The 20,683-nt window shown below is 33.3% G+C and overlaps 2 protein-coding genes across 2 annotated transcripts; both read right to left on the bottom strand.

Annotated features, from left to right (window-relative positions):
* Positions 1–329: 329 nt before the first annotated feature.
* Positions 330–3,335, bottom strand: LOC111404046 (UDP-glycosyltransferase 88B1-like). Its single transcript, XM_023032765.1, has 2 exons — positions 2,312–3,335; positions 330–1,053 (listed from the first exon to the last, which is right to left on the bottom strand). Exons 1-2 carry the CDS (start codon positions 3,225–3,227, stop codon positions 617–619), a joined length of 1,353 nt encoding a protein of 450 aa, XP_022888533.1. The 5' UTR covers positions 3,228–3,335; the 3' UTR covers positions 330–616.
* Positions 3,336–5,414: 2,079 nt separating this feature from the next.
* Positions 5,415–12,081, bottom strand: LOC111393368 (protein SGT1 homolog). The gene is made up of 10 exons (XM_023018878.1): positions 11,804–12,081; positions 10,754–10,823; positions 9,491–9,615; positions 8,951–9,116; positions 8,450–8,546; positions 8,275–8,340; positions 6,864–7,002; positions 6,662–6,741; positions 6,450–6,554; positions 5,415–5,735 (listed from the first exon to the last, which is right to left on the bottom strand). The coding sequence occupies exons 1-10, from the start codon at positions 11,964–11,966 to the stop codon at positions 5,628–5,630; spliced, it is 1,119 nt and encodes a 372-aa protein (XP_022874646.1). The 5' UTR covers positions 11,967–12,081; the 3' UTR covers positions 5,415–5,627.
* Positions 12,082–20,683: the final 8,602 nt, after the last annotated feature.

Consider the following 20,683-nt stretch of genomic DNA (forward strand, 5'->3'; position numbering starts at 1 on the left):
TCAGACAACTATAAATGTATATTTTTTGTGTAGGATGAGCAAAAAAAAATATGAGCCATAAGGATGTGTCTTAAACATGTATTTTAACGATCTATGTGTCATCATCATAGGTGTCCCTTCACAGTCTTAAGTTCATATATTAGTTAATGATTTTGAAAAATGACGACTCTATAACCTAGGTTTGATATTTGAAATAAACTAACAAAATGTTTGAGAGACACCTATTGTAGAAATATCAAATCAATCATTCATACGAAGAATCTCTTGGATGAGGCAAAACTATGGAAGACGCCTTGTGAAATCAAAGACTTTGTCACTTCGAAAGAGGGTTGTAGCAGATCGTGGAACCTTACTTCGACTAGGAGGTTCAGCCTTTACATACTGCATTGATGAAGATGAATGCATCACCATGGCATTCTCTATTTGATTGCCTTGATGATGTCAAGCAAGCAAGTGATCTAGAGTGCAGAAATTAGGTTGAGTAATCGGAGACTTTTACTAAATGTTTAATGATTTATTACATTCTTGAAACAATTCTATCAAATCATGAACAAGTTACAACAGTTGAACTGGATATGATGGAACAAATATAGCAATAACGATCTCGCTAAGATTTTTATCCCTTTGTCAATGACTCAATGAGCTTTTCCATGGCTAAATGAGAAGACCCACCATCTTGGATTGCAGCCTTGGCGCTATTTCTCATAGCCATAACCTGATCCCTCACCGCTTTCCCAATCTTTGAGTCCATCAACTCTCTGATTCGCTTCTCGAATTCAGCAGCAGTAACAAACCCGTTGGCAGACTCAGTCAAACCCAATGCCACCTTTATTTCCTCCACGATGAAAAGCCTATTCATCCTTTGCTCTGCATACAGTGGCCAAGCTAGCATTGGTACCCCAGCGCAAATAGCCTCCAGAACTGAGTTCCAACCACAGTGAGTTACGAATCCGCCCACCGAGTCATGACTCAGCACGTCCACTTGTGGTGCCCATGACTTCACCACTAGCCCTTTATCTTTAGTTCTTTTCAAGAATCCTGTTAAAGCCAAGATTTAAAAAATAACGTTACTTTTTTCTAATAATAATAGATAGCTTCCTGTTCGAGAAGTTTATAAGTTATTTATAAAGAAAATTAATAAAAGAAATAGTCGTAAACATCATAAAATATACAAGGTAGTCACTAGGCATTCATATATCATGTTCCCCATTTATTAAAAAATAATGTCAACCAATTAATGTTTGAATTAAATTGAATTTATAAATTATATATAAACTAGTTGTCAAATGGAGGTTTCTAGGCATGATAGTAGGGCGAATCTAGGGCTCGAGTTCAGTTAAGGCGGATCGTCAGTGTTGAAAGCTTACTATTGACGGCCAATGTCCGTAATGAGTATGGTCGAGAAGACGAAATGTTTATATTTTAAAAAAAATTTTATGTACTCAATTTTTTTAAGTAGATTTATTTGTACTCTTTATAAAGATAGGGATTCCTTTCGAAAATTACCCTTATTTTTTGTTATTCTATTGCCTTCGTTTATTTAGAGAGTACAAATCTGTCTTTTAATGGACAAGTGGAGGGAATGACTATTTTGCTACACAATTGAAATGTTGAATATGAATTTTTTTTGCTAAAAAAGATAGATGATAGATTTGTTACATTTCGCAATCGATGAATCTATTCCTAGCTTAGCTTTTAATCAAACTTCAAACTGCTTGGGGGACAATATTAGAGAAGTTCCAAGTGTCGTTTTTCGATTCTTTTAAATTGTTGTTGAGCAGCATGTTCAGCTAATTTAGCTTCATATTTTTACATTATTTTTGTTTCAAACATGTTATATACTTCTTAACGTAAACATTACTTATTTTGATAGGATTACAACGTACCAATAATTAATAGTTATTTCAAGATTTCTAATTTACCGTCATTTAAAATTTATTTATAAGTAAATATTTTGAGCTTAGCCAAATGTGCTAATAAGGGATTTTTGAAAGCAAATTTAGAACTTAACAGAGATTTAAGACAATTTACTACATATATTAAAATATACCGAATTTATACTTTAACTAATTCCAAAATAATAATAAGGTTTAAAATATACAGCGAAACGTACACACTGAGAAAAAAAAGTCTAAAAAAAATCCCCGACCACCTCTTTTTAACGAAATAGCCAAACAATGTTTCTATGAAAATGATGTCATTTGGAGAAAATTTCAAGGGCTCAATTTTGTGGTACCGTTCGTTTTGCGATTACTGTCAAGGTGACAACGAAATCTTGACTTTCTTCCAAGTCGTTATGTTTTCCCCTTACATGAGACGTTGACGAGTTCTTCCACAAGGCAGAGCTTCATTATAGAGACATAATATTGCTCCGCTGTGAACAATCCCAAACTCCCAAAACACAGAAAAACAACACTTTTACTAGGCTGTAAATTTAACCAGCTCAAACACTCATGTTCATCACTTTGACTGCCTCCATCATTGCTTGCAATCAGAGGCCCAACACAGTATATAGGCGGCGTTTGTTCTTTTGGAATACATAAACCATCGGATAATGCTTTCACTGCTCTTGATTCAAGAGCTGCAAAAGAATTTACCAAAATCCCAGATGATTTTCCCGTCTGTATTGCAGTTTCTAAGATCAATTTGTATGCTTTACTTTCACGGTCGAACATTCCTTTTGGCATATCTTGGGAATAAACTGGTGGGATGCCTGGAATTTGAATATAATCATGTAGATCTTTGATGTTCTTTGGTATGGTTTCATGGAGAGTTGGAATGTGCAAGAAATGGCAAAGCGTAGAAGCGCCTGTAGTGAAGAAATAATAAGTGGGAATTCCAAGCTTTGACGAAACTTGATAAGAAGCATTACAGAAGAAATCTATGAAAAAGGCTACGATATTTGATTTCCGGGATATATCCTGAAGGGCTTGGTGGACGTATGGGTTGTTGAGGCGGGGAATTTCGAAGAAGAGTTCTTCGGGAGAGAGAGAGGTCGAGGTGGGAGGAAGTTCGACCGCAGGGAGGTGGTGGAAGGTGATGGAAGAGGTGGTGGCAATGAGATGGTTTACGTAAGGTGAGGTGGCGCCGGTGGTGATGAAGATAGTTATGGAGAATGAAGGGCGGTGCTTGAGGAAAAGCTTCCCGAGCTCCACCGTGGAAATCATGTGGCCAATTCCGTGGGAGGGATACAGCACAATGGTGTCAGCCATGGCAGATGAACTCATCAATAGAACACGAAAGATCAGAATAATGCGGCCGCCACGTTTTATTGTAATTGTGAATCGTCTCGATGATGGTAGGTAGATGAATTCAAAAGTTCATCAATATGGCAATAAAGAATAATAACAGCGTTGTCCTTGGCTTAGTAATTGTAATTGTACATTAAGTCAATAATTAAACTATTATTATTACCTACTTGTACAAGTGCATGGTGCAACATTGACAGTACTGCATTGGTTGCAAACATTGCAGTATTTGCGCGCTGTCCATTGATTGGATGCCGTGTGGCATCATGTCAAGCTGTATACAACAGAGCTTAAATAATTAAGCTACTTATACACTTATTATGTACGTGTTGATTTGGATTGTGTTATATGTACACGATGGTGTACATAAAGCATTACACTCCCAACATGAAGGGGACCCACATATAATGAAATATTCGTAGGCTTCTTTCCATGTGAGAGGAATAATCTTATTAATTTACATCTATATGTCAACAATTTTAATATACTTGTACACTTTGATTTATACATTCTATGTGTCAAAAATCTAACCATTGATTTAAAAAGGTGTTTCATAAATCAATACGCCAAAATCTACCCCAACTCACATTGGTGTAAATCAAGGTATCAATTAAAAAATATTTATTATTTTTCTCTATGTTTTTACTATTCTCAACGGACTTATATTTAATACTTTATATTTAACACTATTTAATTTTTCAAGTTAAATATTAATTCATATGTAAAACGACTCCACAACAAGGATTGGAAGGATTAGGTGGTTTTTATTCAATATGATTCGAGATTAAAAAATTAATTAATTATAAGTGCGTAGGAGTGAAAAAAAATCATATAAGAAATTATAAACTGAAAATTTTACTATGGGACAACCATGTAATTTTATTCTTTTAAAGAACTTTCAAAATCTATGGATAATAAATTCTCAAGTATAGATTGGTCAATTTTAAAGATGCTATTAAAATCACTTATAACCAATTTGCTCATAAATGCTCAAAATTGATACTTGAAATTGGGCTCATAATCGATACGTCAAATCTCCCAAACAAACCCTAAGAGCAGGGGCACATGTATTCGATCTTATGAAATTGTTCTCTTGCCCACAGTTGGCAAAATAAGACTTCTCACTGTGGGTAGAAGAACATTTCTATTCGATCTAATCTTACATACTTTGAAGAAAAACAGTACACAGTTATCTCCTCCCAAAGCTTAAATTGTTAGTATGGGGCTCACGTGTATGACTGCTTCCAATTAAATAATTAAATTTGATTTTAAACTGCAAAAGGAAAAACAGTTCACGATCAGTATAGGTAAATTTGCCAATCCTCAAAACAGTACACAAGGGAAGCTCTAAGCACTGTTTCCTGATGATGATGGCGCTGGTGGTGATGTGCTGATAATTTCTGATCCTCCAAAGATTTTGCCTCTCTTTCTATTTGAGTAGATCAACTCAAAATTCTCCACCAATTATTCATGCATACGATCATTATAGGTGAATTTTGAGGTTTTATGATCTGAAGCATGATGTAATCCGTGCATCGACCTGAGTTTGCCGGAGTTACCCATATCCGATGCCAGAAGACGTCATTGATTGTTAATAACACTTTCTCATAGTTGCCACAATCAATTCACGTTAATTTAAGCCTCTATTTTGATTCAGGTTAAAATAAATTTTGATAATACATGTTATTAAAAAATTATAGATCCCATAAAATGTATAATTAAAATTAATTTTTAAATTTAATTCAAATTTTAATCAACGTTTCGGTTCTCATATGTTAATTTTATAGACCACTTAGATTATTATGAGCCCCTATCCCAGAATGAAATGACATGGAATAAAAAAAACAGGATCTGGACAGTAAAGAGACAAGACCAAACTCTAATTCTGGTCCCTTTTTTGTGGGGATATGCTTGTGAAGAAGCAAGCTAGAGAGAAATTGAAGCAAATCATATTTCCACAAGGATTACGTAACAAATTAGCAAAACTTAAAAATAGTTTTAAACAATGGGACCATTTATCTACAGCAACAATAATATTGGGCCAATGTGCTCGAAAAAAAATTGGAGACCAACTTGTAACGACGACAATAGGCAAAGGTATCAATCCTTTTAACTTTGCATAAATTATTTTTCTTCCTTCTTGGCAAGTTAATTTATAATGGTTGATGAAACAAAGAAGTTGACACATGGTTCTACATATATAAGAAAATTTATTAGTTTTGTTACAAACATAGGTTCATGGCCAACTACATACTTATATGAAACAAGCTTTTGCTTTGGGATTATCTAGATGAAATATAATATAAACTTAGATTAGACAGAAATATAAAGACAACCAAGTAACAGAGAGTCACAACACAGGAAAATTACAGGATGATTTCAGTATTCCCACTTCTTGAGCTCCATGCCATCCGGAGGGCTTCCTATTACCTTCTTTGAACCCACATCTTTCCAATTAGTTGATAGCACTGTCCCATGTGACTCCACCTGTGTAAGGGTTGGTTATCATTGAATAGAAACATGGAAATTAGCAAATCTTGAAATTGGCAAGATTAAAATAAAATAGGATCAAAAACATTTTAATGGGTCTTCTGTTCTCTTGTTTCAACCTCTACTTAAAAATAATAGCAATAAGGATAATAAAGGAATCAGATATGCTGAGTATCTCTAAGTTCTAGACATCAAATTGTAAGTAGCATTCTAGGTTATTTCCATTTCTAGCGGTAAATATAATTTTATTATTGTGATTACTAATTTGAGTTGTACAACTATTTTATATGTTCATTAACAAGTTAGATTTTTATTTCTGTTAATTTAACCCATGTTTGATCCCCATTAAATTAAATTAAATTACATTCCATTTTTCTTTCTCCTATTTTCAACCACACAATCTTCCATAAAATAACGTTACACGTAAATCGAAAATATTTCCTTCTTTTTCAAGCACTCATTTTCCTAAAAAATACTATTCCCCCCATTTTCTCTATCAGGTAATGGGGATCAAATAGGGGCTTATTTTATTATGAATTTTCAAGAAGGTTTGCAATATATATTATTAGCATATTTATATTTATATTCTTTTAACGCCTCATAAAAGTTTTTTAAGCATTGGTAAAAGACGTGATTGCAAAAAAAATGTACTATGTCCATGTATAAAATTCCCTACAAAAATTAAAAATAATGAGCGAACGATGATCTTACAAAAGATTTGCTCATGGCTCTTCTTGTGTCCTCATCGGAATCTTTATATATGTCACGGAAAAATTTGTTCAAAGCTGCATCACCATCAAGCTTCTCTTCTTTTTCCTAAAAAAACACAAGGAAACATGACCATACTGACTGCTCTCGTTTTTTAGTCAGAATATGACATGAATTCAGAAGTCGACAACAGAGAAATTTGTTGACGTATATACCTCCTTTTTGACTTGAGCTTCCAATTTATCCCAATCTACTCTCTTCGGTTTTGAAGAAGGGTATGTGGGTCTTTGGATACCTGAAAAACAAGATAGCACAAAATACGCTTACCTTAAAACTGAGAACCTATACAATAAATATGAATTTGATGTCAATGAAAGTAGTTGGGGTGTGGAAAGATTACTTTTCCAGCATGAGTACCTGATGAGACAATTGTTCTTTGTACAACTGGAACATCCGTCCTAAACTCAAGAGATGTCCAGTGTACAGCATCAGCTTTTGCAAGACGAATTTCAACTTTTGTAGACATTACTTCATATCTACATTTTGAAGGAATTATCTGTTTACAGTACAGCATCAAACAACAAAAAGAGTTAGCAACATGCATCACCAAATGCAGAAGTTAGTAATACCATGTAATAGGAAAACCAAGGAAACAGTTCACAGATGGCTGCTACCTGTGTAGAAGGGTGACAGGCAATAGAAGCATGTTTGGCTGAAGCTTAGAAGTTACTTTCAAGTACTTTTTTTTTTGCCAAATGTGAATGAATTTTGTAAAAGTAATTTTTCATTGTGTTCAGGGGGTGTAATTCAGAAAATTACTTCAAAAATGGTACTTCGTGTGTTGGGGGGGTGTAATTCAGAAACTTACTTCTAAAATGGTACGTTCACCTTTTTTTAACATGTTTTTCAAGCTCTAAATAGATAAATGTACTACTCCTAACAACAGGAAACTTGCTACATCTTCTAACTGAGGTCCTAGGAGAGTTATCCCCAACAAAGATTCAAATCTTACAAAAAAAGGAATTGTTTTCAAAACAAAGCAACACATTCAATTCAAATGCTCTGATACTAAACAGTCAAGAGCATGAAATTGAAGCAGTACCTTCCCAAATAACCGAGGTTGAAAATGATATACTTCTTCGCCAGGTAGATCAATGGTAACACTGAGCTGTATAGCAACCCAGGATAAAATTTAGTTGGCGTTGTTAGCCACTGTTATTCTAAGACAATTTAAAAATCAATGCAAAATGAGAAGAATGGATGTTGTAGGGACTTACTATTTGCTCACCGAAGTCAACCACGATATTCTTTTCTGGCACACGCTTCGCAAATATTGTAACAACAATTTCTTCTGGCTTCTGATAATATTCATGCCTGCAATACAAACTATCAGACAAAACAAAAGTAAGCAGAAAACATGCCTATAGAACATCAAGTGATATGGATTTTGTCTTTCTATACAATGACTTGCGTGATCCCACCAAAATAAACTGCCAAGAAGCAATAAATCCATCACTGGCATTTGATGAGTCTGGAGGAATCTAAGGTTGGTTGTGTGGTGGGGGGGGTGGGGGGGTGTAATTCAGAAACTTACTTCTAAAATGGTACGTTCAACTTTTTTTAAAATGTTTTTCAAGCTCTAAATAGATAAATGTACTACTCTTAACAACAGGAAACTTGCTACATCTTCTAACTGAGGTCCTAGGAGAGTTATCCCCAACAAAGATTCAAATCTTACAAAAAAAGGAATTGTTTTCAAAACAAAGCAACACATTCAATTCAAATGCTCTGATACTAAACAGTCAAGAGCATGAAATTGAAGCAGTACCTTCCCAAATAACCGAGGTTGAAAATGATATACTTCTTCGCCAGGTAGATCAATGGTAACACTGAGCTGTATAGCAACCCAGGATAAAATTTAGTTGGCACTGTTAGCCACTGTTATCCTAAGACAATTTAAAAATAAATGCAAAATGAGAAGAATGGTTGTTGTAGGGACTTACTATTTGCTCACCGAAGTCAACCACGATATTCTTTTCTGGCACACGCTTCGCAAATATTGTAACAACAATTTCTTCTGGCTTCTGATAATATTCATGCCTGCAATACAAACTATTAGAAAACACAAAAATGAAATAACATGCCTCTAGAACATTAAGTGATAAGAATTGAATTATATTTGGCAGAGTGTATAACTTGTTTATGAACACTCAAGCCACTTTTTATCATCACATTTTGAAGGATACACACACTACTATCCACTATTCATTTCTATCTATTTGTAATTTAAATGGTTTATAAACATTTCCATAACATGCTATCCACTGACTTATGTGATCTACCAAAATAAAATGCCAAGAAGCAATAAATACATCACTGGCATTTGACGAGTCTGGAGGAATCCATGTAATAGTCAGTTATAATTATTAAAGCAAAGATAAAATAATGTTGAGCTTGCCATTAAAGAAATTCAAACCAACACCATATTGGTATAGAATATTAACTTGTATTTTAATTTGGTAGATGACACCGCTGCTCCTTCGTTGGACAAACTAATAGCTCCAGAAGCATCACTCAGAGTCACAGAACCTTGACCCAACAATTCTGATCTAGAAGTCACATTAGATGGTCCTTCATCAACCGATTGCTTAAGCACTTCTCCAGCTTCCTCTGATTTAAGCAGCCAAAAAATATCAAATAAATAAACCATACTTGTTTACTTGTATAACATAATATAACCTTCGAGTACGCAAGAAAACAACTTAAACAAAACCAAACAGCTATGTAAAATTTTATAAAACTCAAACTCGTGTATGAAAATAATCAAGTAAAATTAAGGGCCACAGCAAAATAATCTACTTCAGGAGGAAAAAACTAAACAAAACAGAATTCAGCTTCAATTTGCTACCAAAAAGTGATTACTTTTATCGAGGTGACTTGTAATAAAACTAGAACTCAGGTGCTACACGAGACAAACAAGCTTTAACTAAAAATACATCAGTACCAAAGCCCAAGCAATCGCCTTAAAGACAACAAAGGATTACCTGCTATGCGTTCATTGCATTCCTTAATCAATTTAATAAACCTCGAATCTTCCGGTGCCAAAGAAGCACCAGTTTCCAATGCTGTCTTAGCAGTTTGGAATTCTTCAAGCTTAATACAAGCCATGCTGTAAGCAAAAGACAATATTCAGCTGCCAAAAAGAATGGTGACGAAGGCGAAAAGAGAAAATGTGAGCTTAATCATATTAAGTTTCCCTCTTTACAATTTATTAGCAGAAATTCGTGTTGATCCAATGAAGACCGCCAGACCGGTTCTTCCCCAACTAAGGAAGATACCTAGGGCAGCTTTTCCACATAAGAAATTGAGCAAATCTTGTAAAGAAATCACCCATTTGTTCCTCGAGAAGAGATGGGAAACATGTTCAATCTCATTTGATCAAACATAGGACCCAGCCACTTTTTCTTTTGGAAGAAATCCTCCATTCTCAAATGGTATTTTTTCACATAAAGCAAGCATGAGATAAGAAATATATTGTTTCACTAAGATTTTGAGAAACCGTCCCGGATTCAAGTTGATTTTGTCTCTTCCTCGGAGAAAAAATGATCAAATTATCAGGCAACGATGACTCTTATGGCAAAATAGAGAGTAAACTAATCGCGCATGTAAACTGAGATAGTTTGAGAATTAGAATTCAGGAAATAAAGTTGAACTATGAAGACAAACAACTGTAATCACATTATTAGCCTAAAGAAACAACAACTCATCAAGAAATAAAACCAAATGACCATTTCAATCTTATGCAGCCCAAGTTACGGCAATCGCCTATAAAAATGAAGTTGCCAGCAATGGCATTTTTTAATTTATTTAGTACCGATAACACAGCACATAACCAATTATTAGCCTAAAGAAACAAAAAGTTTATTAAGAAAGAAAAACAAATGACCATTGCAATCTTATACATCCCATGTTACTGCAACCACCTATAAAAATGAAATCATCAGCAACAACATTTTTTTAATTTATGCATTATGCGTACAACACATTATTACTTAATATGGGGAGATCTTATTATTTTCCAAGGGAAGCTAACAGGTGAAGAACTATAGTAATATCATCCTCCTCATACACAGCTTCAGATTTTATTCGAAGAGCATGACAAAGTCAAACCACCAATATAAGGTGTAGAAATTGATGCTGCAAGGCTCTAGTTAAGCAGCATGAAAATTATCGTAATCATTAACTATTTGAAAACATAAAAAAATAAATTGAAACAGCATCAACTAAAATTAACTAAATGAACTCACCCCTTACGCAGATATGCTTTGGCCATTGAAGGGTCCAATTCAATTGCCTTGTTTGCATCAGAAATGGCTCCTGCTCGACAAAAAAAATAAAATTAAATAACATAACCGCCACCCGCACAAAAAGTTTGTAAAACATGATAATAAAAGGAAGAAGGGAAACGGTTGAACCATTGTCAAATAGACCAGAAAAACCAAAATCTTGTCATATGCACAACAAACTCTCCAATAAAATCGTAACTCAGCAGATACATTAGCACTACATTCTAATCACATTCACAGATTTTATTCAGAAAAATTTCCTGTTATCAACATGAAAATTTACAATCAATTATCCATAAATTAAAGCACAATTTTAACAATCAATTCAGCAATGATAATTCCACGTTTTCAAGAAATATTCCAATTACCCAAGGTTTAAAACATAAACACTTAGTCAATAAAAGATACACATTATAGACAAGCCCTACTCTTAAAATATTTAAGATGGAACCCCAAGACTCAATATGGTATCAGAAACCAAATATCTTAAATGAAAGCCATTACATCCGTCTAAAGCTCTATCAAGAAGTTGAATTTCAAAGTTTGTGTTCTCAAACAAGCCATCATTCAAGTGCTTAAATATGAAAACAACCATCTACAACTAAACGCTTGAGCAGCTAGTCTTCATCCTCAAAAGTCAAATGAATAATATAATCTCGCCAAAGCTCAAACAAGCTGTTAGATTCGAGGATTGACATTCTCAAGCTGGTCAGTGAACATGCTGCGGGAGCATGTTAAGGACAAAATACGGCAGAACTTAAATATAAAAGCAGTAACCAACAGTTGGGCTACACAGTGACCTTTTTAAATTGAAATCCAATACACAATTATCAATAATACACACATTCAATAAATAATATTAGGAAGGTACTTATATTGCATGTGATTAGCTCCCATAATTGAAGATACAAAAAAGCATCAAAATTTAAGTAAATAAAAGGGAACACTAAAAAAGACCAGAGCAGAAAATAATCTATGAAAAGTAATTTAAGTAAAGCTTTAGGTATTAACCAGTAAAGTTTAGGAGTTTGATGTTGGCCTGAGAACGGTCGGCGAAAAGCTCGGCGGTGTTAGGGCTCAAAGCAATCGCCTGAGAGTATAGGTCAACGGCGAGTTCAAAATGGTCATCTATGAACGCCGCTTTTGCTTTTGTTTGCAGATCCAACGACGCCATTGATACACGATTGAGCCAACGAATCCCCTCTGTAGGTATGCAAGTCAGGCCTTTGTGATTCAGAACTCTCTAGAAGTGGGAGAGCATTTGGATGGGTTGGAGAGGAGATTCGGTGGAGGTCACCTGACTTATAAATTTATTTCTTTTGATCACTTAAATCTTAATTTACTTCAAATTGATCACCCAACTTTCATATGCCACTGTAATTAAATTCATGTTTGGCTTAGAGCTTCTCCAAGAGAATCTCTGTTTTTAAAGACTATATTATATCATTTATAGAGTTAAAATTTTGAAATATTTCAACAAACTCTTTATATTATTTTTCTACATCTTTTATTTTAACCAACTTTTCTTTAAATTATTTTATTATTTTTTTATATTGAAACTTGAAACATTTTAAATGTATTTAATTTATAGATAGTGAGTTTGGCTTTCTAACTTTCTAAATTAAAATGTCAATTTAAAAAATCTCTTAGTACGTGATTTTAAATGTTGATTTTTAAAATAAAGAGCATATCATATTTATAGGCTCCGTTTGATAATTATTTTTTTTTAAATGCATTTTTCTCTTTTCTTTTCAACCACACATTTTTTATTAAAATAATATTACACGTAAATAAAAACTTTTCTTTATTTTTCAACCACATATTTCACATCAATTTATTATTCTAAAATACATTTTTACATAAAAATGACTATCGGACACTCCCATATAGGGCTGTCAATGGATTGGATTTTGATCCGAATCCGATGGAATTAACGGGAGATGGATTTAAGGTTTCAATCCGATTAAAATCCGAATTTGATAATTCGTTAATTAAACGGAGCAAATATAAATATATGTCGATTCGACCCGATAACAATCCGATCCAATTTATTATAATAATATTATCTATTTTCTATATTATATCATAATTTATTAAACATATTTTTTTCCATTTTGAAACTTATATTATGCTTTACGCATAATTTTCAAATAATAAATAATATTAGATAACAGTATAATATTTTTACTTGAAATATTCAAAGAGGTTTAATTTTTTATTAATTAAAATAAGATAAAAATAACTATAGTAATTTGTTTTATAACATCAAAAACTAATAATTAATATGTCCAAAAATAATTTACTTTGTTAAAATTGATATTATTTTTTATTTTAATTTTGCTAAGGCTATGATTTTTAGTGAAAATAATAAAATAAACTAGTAAACATCTAGAATTGACAATTAGTAGTATCCCACATTGAAAAACCACTAAAAAATTAGAAGAGAAGTACCCTTTAAAAATGTAATATCCTACATCGGAAGATTATTAAAACATTTCAAGAGAAATTTTCTTTAAAAAAAACTAAAGGACCATCACTTAGATAAAAAATTGATTTGGGCCTTCTAGTATATTAAGTAAGCCCATCAAAATAGTTAAAACATTTATTTTTTTGGGAAAAAATTGGTGGAAAAAAATTCGAATCGAATTATCGGATCGGATATCCGATAACTTAGCAAATCGGATATGGATTTAACAATCAAATATTCGTTGGATTATCGGATCGAATTTGATTTGGACAGATCCGCTCCATATCTGATCAATTGACAGCCCTACTCCCATAGAGCCTTTTGAAAAGTGCTAAAAAAAACTATAATTTCATTATAGTTTCAAGTCAATCCCACATAATTGTATCATTTATTATTTAACTTGTTTAATTTAAGTTCATGTTTATTGCATATTTGAACCCCAATTTTATTGAAAAATGTATTTTCGAATAGTAAATTAATGAAGAGTGTGTAATTAAAAAGTTAAAAAAAATTGAATTTACGTGTAATATTATTTTGTTGAATAATGTGCTGAAAAGAAGATAGAGAAAATGCAATTTGAAAATAATGGGGACGAAACAAGGTCTTAGTTCTCCTTTTTTAAATTTATTTTTTGTCAAATTCATTTTCAACCATGTATTTCATAAGATTCACAATTTTTCAATTCACATTTTCTCAAATTTTATTAAAATCTGCTAAAAAAATTAATTCTTAACTAAATGGAAAAATGGCTAAATAAGTTGTTAGCTTTCAAAAAGTCATTATTCTTGAAATGGGTAAAATGTGCCATCATCCCAACTTTAGGGAGCAGTCGCAAAAAGTATAATAGTAGGGATGTTATAGTGGGAAAAAGGTGCCATTGGATCCATCCCAAACTTATTTTAGTGCAAATGGCATTTTTTTACTAAAAAGTTAAAGAATATAATCTACCACAATACCCTTCACCTACAGTTAATCATTCTAATTCATATTCAATTTTTTGTAAGTCTACACCAAACGTAACCCAAGGAATCAGGAAACATTGCTAGGCAACATTTATTCACTATCATAAGATCAAAATTTCCATATATATCACATAAGATATCATTCAATTAACTTCCCTACTTGTTACTAGTGTTATCCCGCAGTGCATCATTAACCATGAAATTAAGCTTTCAACATAAATATTGCATCAAGCAGGCAATAAACTTACTGAGTGCAAGATATCTCAAACTTCTGTATTTAGAATTGTGAACTACAGTGGTCGATCCCAATAATAACAATATTTTTCTATTATTTTGCATGTATAACGATGATGAATCCATATACTTCTTGTGATCATGGAATTATATACTAACCGCTTTAGTCTAAGAGCGTTTTAATCCGTACTCCTTCAAAATCCACAAATCCCCACGAGTCTAAAAACTTACTAAGCACACTAAGGCGTCCCCAAGAACATGCCTAGACCACCAATCCCATTAAAAGGAAGCTGTTGACCTAAAATCGGATTTGTTAAAAAATATTTTGGGTTAAATATTATGAGAAATCTACTTTGGTAATTGACTCAAAGTAATTGCTGCGTTCCTGTGAATAGGAAATGTGATGATTAGCAAAAACAAAGACAAAGGAAGAACTTGAAATTTTACTTGGTATCATGTTATAAATGCTTAGCTTTTTCGGCTGTGGTTGAAGATGACAGCATGGTGAATCTGAAAGAAACAGTATCCAACCCTCTCCCTGCTTGTGTGGACTTTAATCTAAGCCCCCCGTTTGATCCCCATTAAATTCAATTACATTACATTCCATTTCTCTCTCTCCTATTTTCAACCACACAATCTTTCATAAAATAATATTACACGTAAATCGAAAAAATTTCTTCTTTTTCAATAACTCATTTTTCTAAAAAATACTGTTCCCCCCATTTTCATTTTCAGGTAATGGGGATTAAACGGGGGCTAAGCTGTTTTTGTTGGGTTTGTGACCCAAATTAAGATGGATTTTTTTCTTTTTTTGGAAATAAAATGTTTCCTTATTTTCATGTGAGAAAAAAATGTTTCCTTATATTGCACGTGATTTTTATGAAAATATATTATTTCCTTATTCCACGTTATTTCTTTCTTGATGTTATGCCATGTACTTATAACTAGTAGTTTTCTCTTTTAGTTTTATTCAAACAAGATTTGCTGAGTTCTTGTATTTCTCTCCATATTGTCAATTAATAAAATGTTGTATTTCGGCGATTAACTCTCTTTGTTAATTTATTTACTTTTGAATCTTGTTTCTCGTTGCGATATTCATTACTTCATATCGTGTCATTAATCTCATTCACTACAATCTTTTTAGTCCAACAAGTGACATCAGAACTTGGTTCTTATTGTGGAATGGTTCAGGTTTTTCAAAGATGGCTGCTTTGAAATATGATATTCGCAATTGGATTGGAATACAAGGTTTCTTTGTGGCAAGTAAAGATGAGGCGCAGTTAGATTTGAACGATGCGCTATTGAGTTTTGAGAAGATGTCAGCTAATTGGACAGTGGAGGAGAAATAACGGAGGGTTCGCAAGGTTTTGTCGTTGATTCATCTTCATTTATCTAACAATATTCTTTAGGATGTCTTGAAGGAGAAAATAGAGTTGCTTTGTGGTTGAAATTTGAGCAGTTATGTATGACCAAGTGTCTTACCAGTAAACTGGCTCTAAAGCAGAAGTTGTATTCCCATCGCATGGTGGAAGGATGGTCGTTGGAAGATCATATTGCTGTGTTCAAAGAAATTGTCGCAGATTTGGAGACAGAGGTTAAATATGTTGAAGAGGATCTTGCCTTGATCCTATTATGTTTGCTGCTGGCTCTTATGCGTCATTTCGGGACAACATTTTGTATAGTTGGGATACTTTGACTATAGACAATGTCTATTATGCTTTGCCCTCCAAGGAGATGTTGAAGCATTTGTTTGGAGCTACATTGAGGGATGAAAAAGCTCTGATATCTCATAGTGGTCAATGAAGGGGTAGATCGAAGAATAACAGCAATTTGTTTTACTTCTACTGCAGACGTCAGAGACATATTTGAAAGAATTGTGATAAGTTGCAGGCTAAAGGTGCTTTAATTGCAAATCATGGAGCACAACCTTTGACTTCAGACGAAACAAATTTAGTTGAGGATTTTTCAGAGATGTGATGTTGATTTGATATCTGACGTGGAATCTAGGCTTGACGAGGAGTAGATTCTCGATTCGGTATGTTCGCATCATATGTGTTCCAATCGAAATTTCTTTCAGACATATGAGGTTGTTCAGTAAGATGGAGTTGTAATGGGAAACAACCAGTTTTATCGTATTGTTGAGATCGGTCGAGCCAGATTTAGCCTGCGGGATGAGATAGTCAGAACAATTGATCAGGTTCGACATGTTCCAGACCTGAAAATGAATCTCATCTCGCTTAGTATTCCAGATGCAAAAGGGAATAAATTCTCTGTTGGAGGTAGAGTCTTGAAAGTCCGAAAGGATATTCGGGTTGTACTAGAAGGATGGAGAAGGTCTCGGTTGTACATCTTGCAGGTGAACGCAGAACCAGTTAAGAGACATCTAAACAAATTCAGTATTATGGTGGATATTCAATTTGGTACAATACTTCTTATGACGGAACATTGCTCGAAGGAGCATTGTTGATTCCGCTTTGCCACCAATTTCAGCGAATATAATGTGTTCATTTGCTAAGGTTGGACTCATGGAGCGTTCGTACCGTAGTGTCAATAATGTCTGGGATGCTTTTGGAAACATTGAAGGCGACAGTTCTAGCAATGGGCCTTCTAATCCAGCACGTAGTATGGTTTCTGTTACAGGATGTGCTTCAACCCTGTTTAGTCAACAGTAATTCCTCGGTAGAATTTTGGAAACCAAAGATTCGTGTACATGTTTCGTTTGTGGACACCTTGCAGAGGACTACAGTTTGGTTTGGAGAATTTTGGATACTGTGTTGAGAAGATTGACTATTTCGATGTAAACGGATTTGAAATCTTGGAGTTTCGTTCATTGCACCAGAATTTGGGTCAAGGTGGAGATTGTTGAGTTTATGACCCAAATTAGGATGGATTTTTTTTGGAAATAAATTTTTTTCTTATTTTCATGTGGGAAATTTTATTTTCTTATATTTCACGTGATTTTTATGGAAATATATTATTTTCTTATTTCACATTATTTCCATCTTTGTGTTATGCCATATACCTATAAACAGTGGTCTTCTCTTTTAATTTTGTTCAAGCAAGAATTGTTGAATTCTTGTATTTCTCTATGTATTGTCGATTAATAAAACATCGTGCTTTGCGATTAACTCTCTTTGTTAATTTCTTTGCTTTTAAATCTTGTTTCTCATTGCGATCTTCATTATTTCATATCGCGTCATTAATCTCATTCGCTATAATCCTTCCGGGTCCAACAGCTTTGCACCTGAAAAAATACCATTTAATTTCTTGAGATAAATTATTTAACATAGTGATTGGTGCTAGAATTTCTGTTCATAATCTTGAATCATCTGCTTGTAACCACTCTAGAGTGTTGTTACCAGAGCAAAAAGACCATCTTACATGTCACCAGAGATTTGTTTGATATACGTAGGTAAAATTTTGCTACTACTTTTCTAATTGAAACTATGACAGGAGGTAGCTCTAATAGGCGTGGATAGCCTTGGTTTAGCATTGAGAGTTTGCTCAGGAAAACAAGTGCAGACATTGCGCTTTGCATTCAAGAAACGGGTAAATATTTCATTCTTTTGTTCGCATGAACTACCTTAAAGATTTTAATTTTGTCTTGTAGGCTATTTGTCCTGGCCATGCCTTCACCATGTCTATTATCTATATATGATTACCATTATAATTATGTCTTGAGACATGGCTGACATTCTGACAATCTACACAAATTAGACACTGGAACAGCCAAGGTTGCGTCTGGGATTTCACATTACATATCAATGTGGATAGGATTATAAGTTGGAATAGAAGATGGGTCTTATTGAAATTTGAACAAATTAAAAGTTTTCAACATGAACTGCAAGTCATTATTTATTCTTAGTTCTTACTGCTAGTTGCCAGTGAAGAAACACACGCCAGCAATTCTTTCCTTTCATTGAAGTATGTTGCATTTGCAGGCCTATTCAGAGTAGAGTGCTGAAAGACAACTGAATGATCTTCTATTTCCGAGATCCCACAGGTATCAGCAAAAGAAAGAAACTCAACAGACTGAATCTTAACATGTTGTAAACGATTGTCTCATAAGGTTATTGCTTCGACGTCCTCTAATGAGGGAAACTTGTTACTTGTTTCGCAAGCGTTTAAATAAATTTAGTTCAATGTACGTCACTAAACTAGTTTTTGATCGAGTTTGGATGGGTGTTCACTTTTTAAAGTAGAAGCAGTTTTTTTACTCAAAACTCCGAGAGCCTTTTAAGTATTATCTATTATGGTCAAACACGTATATTATTTTGTAGAAAATTACAAGCTTTTTATTACAATATCAATGGTTATAATTTTAAAATTTTGTTTTTAAAATTGGCAAGACAACATTTAACTACTTTAATTAAGACCTTCGTAAGCTAGGGTTAGGGAATTGGGATGCCATCCCCAAAAATTAACATATTTGGTAGAGTATCTAAATCCTTTTATAAATTCAATATCTACTATTTTACTAACGCAAGTCTTTGCTTGCACTTGTCTATCAAGTTAAAAGTATCTCGGTTTTCTATTGTTAGAAATTGGTTATTAAATAAGTTGGCTTGACCAACTCTGAACCAATAATTTGAGTGGATCCTATTAGTCATATACATAATTTCTTTGAACGAGTGTATTTTTACACTGTGGTAATGTATATATATTTTTAAATTAATTTTGTGGGAATGAGAAATTAAGACTAAAATAAGCCACTTGAAATTATAATTAAAATTGGAGGGAAAAATGGAAAAGTGTACATCCTATATTGAAAAATTAGAAAATAAAAGTGCAAATCATGTAGCTTAAGTTTGACGCTTGAGTAAGGGACTAAACAAGAATAAGAGAGATTCATCAAAGAAGACCCTTCTCTTTCCTTTTTGGTCGTGAGCCGCAGCTCTGATACCAACTTTCACGGGGTGCCTTTCTTCTTGGCACAGAAAGGGACACTGTGCGGCAGTAGTCTGCTCCGCTAGACTACCTTCCGCCTTTTCTCGATCACATCGGGACGAAAGAAAATTTGATTACAATTTTGTAGAAAGCTTACAATAGAGAATTTGAATACATTGAAAGTAAATTGAATATTGATTGATGAAAACTGAACATTACAATTGATGAAAGCAAAAAATTACAATTGTTGGTGCAGGGGGCGGACACCAGTGAGTTTGAAAGATTTTTGAATGACTAATACCCTCTATAATAGCATTCTGAACAAAAACCCAAGCGACGGGAATAGACATTTAAAAGACGAGGAATCATACTAAATGTTTACCAATATCAGAGCTATTTTACAACTGAAATAACTATTACAATGAAAAGAAAATTACAATTCAAATTTGAAGTAATATTTACAATGTGCGGTCGAAGTTGGGCAAATTGCGACTGCAATAGTGTCAAGGGGCTAAGTAAAGCTGCGATCCTTGACACGTGGGCTTGAATAAATAATAAATATAACTAGAAAAGGAAAGAAGTAACAAACTTTGTTTGTCTAATCGAGCATAAGAGATGTACCATTGCTATTTTTTGACATCTTTGAAATTTGGAGGGTGGATTTCATCTACAAAGTAATGTAGCGAACAAGTTGAAATTATGTCCGATTTTATGCACTATGAAAAATAAATTATTAGAATATAATTTATGTACGATAATTTTTTCAACTACTCACTAATTATCATTAGTGTAAGCAGATGTACCATTGCTATTTTTTGACATCTTTGAAATTTGGAGGGTGGATTTCATCTACAAAGTAATGTAGCCAGAGAATGTATTTCTCTATCTTTAATATATAACTGACCATCTATGTTTAGCTCTCGATAAGTTTTTATTAGATGATTTTTTTCCCCTCAAATTTCCTTCGACCAAACTTTCTTTTGTTCTATTACGAGAATTCATATATGGTTTTTACGACTGGGGGACCCACATGGGTCATGTGAGGTCAAGTGTTTTGATTTTTCATTTAAAAAAAAAAATTCTGTAATTGATCTTTATCCATTCTCACATTTATAAACTACAGTTTACTCTATTCTTTGATAGACCCAAAAAAAAAATCTTAAATAAACCCTCCTCTAATCTCCAAATTTAATCTCTATTCTTCAATTGGGTATGAAAATTTTGTATTTAAAATTAAAAGTTTTAATGTTTATATTTGATTTTATCTCCTTAATTTTTTCTTTCATTCTTCACTCAAATCTATTTCTTATCACTGGAGTTTGTGTTGTAATCATCGAGTTG

The sequence above is a fragment of the Olea europaea genome, chromosome 1 (assembly GCF_002742605.1).
Source record: "Olea europaea var. sylvestris chromosome 1, O_europaea_v1, whole genome shotgun sequence".
NCBI lineage: Eukaryota > Viridiplantae > Streptophyta > Magnoliopsida > Lamiales > Oleaceae > Olea > Olea europaea.

Excerpts from the sequence above, each read along its gene's own strand:
- LOC111404046 (XM_023032765.1), bottom strand. The coding sequence starts at position 3,227 with ATGAGTTCATCTGCCATGGCTGACACCATTGTGCTGTATCCCTCCCAC. Across the intron at positions 1,054-2,311 it reads AGAACTCGTCAACGTCTCAT|TCTTGGCTTTAACAGGATTC; the intron begins GTAAGGGGAAAA and ends TTATTTTTTAAA.
- LOC111393368 (XM_023018878.1), bottom strand. The coding sequence starts at position 11,966 with ATGGCGTCGTTGGATCTGCAAACAAAAGCAAAAGCGGCGTTCATAGAT. Across the intron at positions 8,341-8,449 it reads TTGACTTCGGTGAGCAAATA|CTCAGTGTTACCATTGATCT; the intron begins GTAAGTCCCTAC and ends GTTGCTATACAG. Across the intron at positions 5,736-6,449 it reads GAGCCATGAGCAAATCTTTT|GTGGAGTCACATGGGACAGT; the intron begins GTAAGATCATCG and ends ACCCTTACACAG.